The sequence below is a fragment of the Nicotiana sylvestris genome, chromosome 5 (genome assembly GCF_000393655.2).
Source record: "Nicotiana sylvestris chromosome 5, ASM39365v2, whole genome shotgun sequence".
NCBI lineage: Eukaryota > Viridiplantae > Streptophyta > Magnoliopsida > Solanales > Solanaceae > Nicotiana > Nicotiana sylvestris.
This window is the reverse complement of record NC_091061.1, coordinates 69494434-69497388: the sequence shown is the minus strand read 5'-3', so window position 1 is coordinate 69497388 and position 2955 is coordinate 69494434. Positions and strand designations below refer to the sequence as shown.

The 2955-nt window shown below is 30.2% G+C and overlaps 1 protein-coding gene across 1 annotated transcript; it reads right to left on the bottom strand.

Annotated features, from left to right (window-relative positions):
* Positions 1-1064: 1064 nt before the first annotated feature.
* Positions 1065-1382, bottom strand: LOC104215085 (E3 ubiquitin-protein ligase RING1-like). Its single transcript, XM_009764836.2, has one exon. It carries the CDS (start codon positions 1380-1382, stop codon positions 1065-1067), a length of 318 nt encoding a protein of 105 aa, XP_009763138.1.
* Positions 1383-2955: the final 1573 nt, after the last annotated feature.

The window sequence follows — 2955 nt, the reverse complement described above, 5'->3', positions numbered from 1 at the left end:
TAATGAACAAGCGTTACTTTTACTGGGGATTCTATAACGTTACCTCAAAGCCCGATAAAAGAGCCATCCCTTGGACCTCTTTTCTTCATTACACTACTTTCCTCCCAAATAGAAGACTGCAAACACAACAAGCCAAATTGGAGCGACTGGTAGCAATTGGAGTCCTAAAGAATCCGCGAATAGTTCATGACTTTGCAGTTTTTTTTTTTTTTGGTTTCTAGATTGTCCTAACTGTTTTTACTCAATCTTATTGTTATTTATTTTTGGAACAATTTGAGAGAATGCTATGACTGCTGTAAATATTGAAACTCACATAAAGCATAATTGGTTGAAAATTTTGGGATATACTATTTTAGATATATTATTGTGTTTTATTTTTTATGAAATAATTGTTTATTTAATTTGTTCTATTCAATAAAGTACTATTTTAAATAGATCATTTGTTACATGTGTGTCCTTTAGTTATGTAGTAAACAATTTAGTGTATATAGTCTTAGCTTATGCATAGAAGATTAAATTATCGGCTCTCATAATTAATTAACTATGTTCACAATCGAAGATATTATTGTACAAAATACCTTGATGATTGTAGCACAAGATTATAGTATAATTTATCTTGATTATATGAGTGGTTTTACTCCGACTTCTTGTGTTAGTTTATAAATATTTAATTGTCAGCTCAGTTAATATTGTATAGTAACATAAAATCGTAGAAACTTATAAATTTCAAATCCTGAATCCGCCTCTACCAAAAACCAATTATAGTCGAGGTAAAAAAAAGGGCTGAAAAATGATGAACAGTTATAGTCAATAGTAATTCACTTATCTTCTATCGGAAAAATAAATGGACAATAATGCTGATCTTATTAGACAAGGTTAAAAGAATAAAAAGAAAAGAGTTTATAGTACTATATCCTCATCTATCATCAAGTGGTGCGACGGAAAGAAATAAACTCCTGATAAGAAACACTTCCTTCTTTAACGGGTCCTACACGATGCGAATATCAATTGGTCGAGCAAATGGGTTTGGGACCTATATGGTTTAAAGGTATATCCTGATCTTGTTAAAGACGCGTTTGCTGGCCGCCGGTGACTTGGAGCCGGCAAAGAGGACAAGAGTTGTGGAGGGAAAGCCAGTTTGTAAGGCAATTAGAATGGAAAACATGGCTGCAGGATACTTGTTTGCCACCAACACTTGATTCGAAGCCTTCCATGCACACTGTACAAACACTATCAACAACTTCAACGGTTGGCATTTCGTCAACAATTTGGGCAAAATAAACACTCATCGTTTCTTTCCTTTTAGTGTCATTACAGAGAGAAGTTGTAGGCTCCGGCATCGTCAAAGCCATGTCGAGATCGAAAAGTTGATCCAACACCATCGTGCTTGATATTTTTCTTCTGTAATGCCTACTTTGTTAGTATGCTACTTTGTATTTGATACTTCACGGAATAGCTCTTAGACCAATATATATATATATATATATATATATATATATATATATATATATATATATATATATATTGGTCTAAGATCTCGTGTGGTTTCCTGGATACAGTTGGTGGTGTTCGAAGAAGCAACCTATCTTCTCTTTTCTCTTTTATTTTTGATATACATTTACAAAATATATATAATAGCGTCCTCCAAAATTCATGTGGTGTTATTTGATTGGATGCGTGTATTAAAAAAGAAAGACTTTTGAGACTTGTAATATAGAAAAGGTCATAGACATTTGTGTGATTAAATTATCTCATTAAGGATAAATGAAAATTTTAAAATTAATTTATTTTTAATAAAGAAGAAGATATTTTTTTAGGGAAAGACTAAAAAGAAAAATATGAAATAGACGGGAGGAATATTTTCGTAGCTTTTGCACATAAGAATTATAAAATTTCGTAAAAAAAGTGAATTTTTTCAAGTGAAAATGGCATTTGAAAGCTAGAGCTGTGTTTGGACATGAGTACGGTTTTTTTTTTTTTTTAATTTTTGTGAATGATTTGAAATGAAAATTTTGGAAAACAATCTTTTGAAGTTTTGCAAATTTTTGAAAAATTCGAAATTCATCTTCAAGTGAATATTGAAAACTTCATGGCAAAACGCTGATTTCGAAATTTTTTTTACAAAAAAAGAAAACTTTTGTATGGCCAAACGGCCCAAATTTATTTCCTCCGTTTTCAAAAGAACATGATTTAAAATACAAGAATGCATTAGTCTGTTTCATATCAATTTGAACATCGGTTCCTTAATATTTTATCTTAATTTACATATATATACTTTGTAGTTAAAATAAAAATAGCAATATAAACTACAAGTTTTAATAATAAAAATACTAGTATTAAGAACATTACAAACGTAGTTAGAGAGTTGTTTTTCCCAAATCGAAGAACTTTTATTGAAAGCTGGAAATTAAGTAGAGTTATTAATTACAACATGGAATTGACCTTCTTTATGCTCAACATCATTATGTGAGGCTCAAGTACTCCCATATCTTGTTAGGGCGTGCAATACTTTATCACCTGCCCGGTAAATATGAAAGAAAAAGTATTATGAATCGCAAATGGAAATAATTTCAACTAACTACAAAATCTCCACCGTAAATAGTGGCAAATTGGCCGATTATCATGATTTATACTCCTTAATTTTGTATAACAATTACATAAACATTCTAAAATAGTTCATATTTATGGCCTCCGATTAATTTAATTATTATAACTGAATATCATTAATGTTTATCCGTAAAACAATACAGTTGAATTTTATCTTATACAATTAGTAACAAGCTCATTGAGGGATTGACCTATATCTTAGAGAATCTTTTGTTTTCCTTGTTATTTTTCTATTATTATAGTAAGTAATAAGAAATTAAAGAGACGGAAAAACAAAAGAAATAAAATCTGACTCTTAAAGCAATTTCACTAGAGACCAATGTTTTAAAAGGTGGAGGCATAAGGTAA